Below are 752 nucleotides of genomic sequence, written 5' to 3' on the forward strand. Positions count from 1 at the left end.
GTTCATTTAGCTTATTTATGAATTATAAAAGTTGCTGTTTTGTTATATAGGTCAGAATGTGGACTTAGCTGGTTCTTTCAATTACAGAAAGGAGAACAAGAAACAGAATTGTACCCATCACCATTTTTATCGTTTTACTTATGTCAAATTTTTCTGCGAGTGGTACCTTTCAAAGCACCCATAGGTGCATAGCGACACCTCGCATGCCAGACATATAGTTCTTGTCATCTTCCTCCTTCCGGCCCTGTAGCAGAGGAAACACCTTCTGTATTTCCTTCCAGGCGTCTCCCCCACAATATGTGCAGTCCTGCCCTGAAACCTGGAAGGAGAAGGCAGTGTTGACGGGCGCCCTCTCGCACTGTAGGGCTCGATGTCAGGGAGGAAATTGTTTACAATAGACATGGCGAGGTCGAGGCGAAAATCAATTTGTTCGCACCTGTTTCCTAAATACTTGTAAACAGAGTGGCTGTTTACAGTAGCTAAGTCATAAATAAAAAAAAAAATCTTCTTGTACCACTTCAGTGACCCGCGCACTGAAGGGTATGACTGAGCCAGCTGGTCGCCCAAGTCCACTCCTTTCATTCCGTCGTTGTACGCAACGACGCACTCTGGCTTGGAGACCAGCGAACCTCCACGGCACCGAACCTCCACCGTGTGTGATGTGTGGACTGTCGAAAGCATATTTACTTGCTTTACATCCATCCAGGATAACACCAACATGCCGGTTGGAGAACTACGGGAGTCCACGTCCC

At 46.4% G+C, this 752-nt stretch overlaps 1 protein-coding gene across 1 annotated transcript in view; it reads right to left on the reverse strand.

Annotated features, from left to right (window-relative positions):
- Positions 1-108: 108 nt before the first annotated feature.
- The window catches only part of LOC119588997, a gene marked incomplete at its 5' end in the record, with an annotated part of 12,618 nt that continues 11,974 nt past the window's right edge, over positions 109-752 (reverse strand). The window contains 1 exon segment of the mRNA XM_037937595.1: positions 109-319. Within this exon segment, the coding sequence (XP_037793523.1) occupies positions 225-319 (95 nt within the window).

The sequence above is a fragment of the Penaeus monodon genome, chromosome 24 (assembly GCF_015228065.2).
Source record: "Penaeus monodon isolate SGIC_2016 chromosome 24, NSTDA_Pmon_1, whole genome shotgun sequence".
Taxonomy (NCBI): Eukaryota; Metazoa; Arthropoda; class Malacostraca; order Decapoda; family Penaeidae; genus Penaeus; species Penaeus monodon.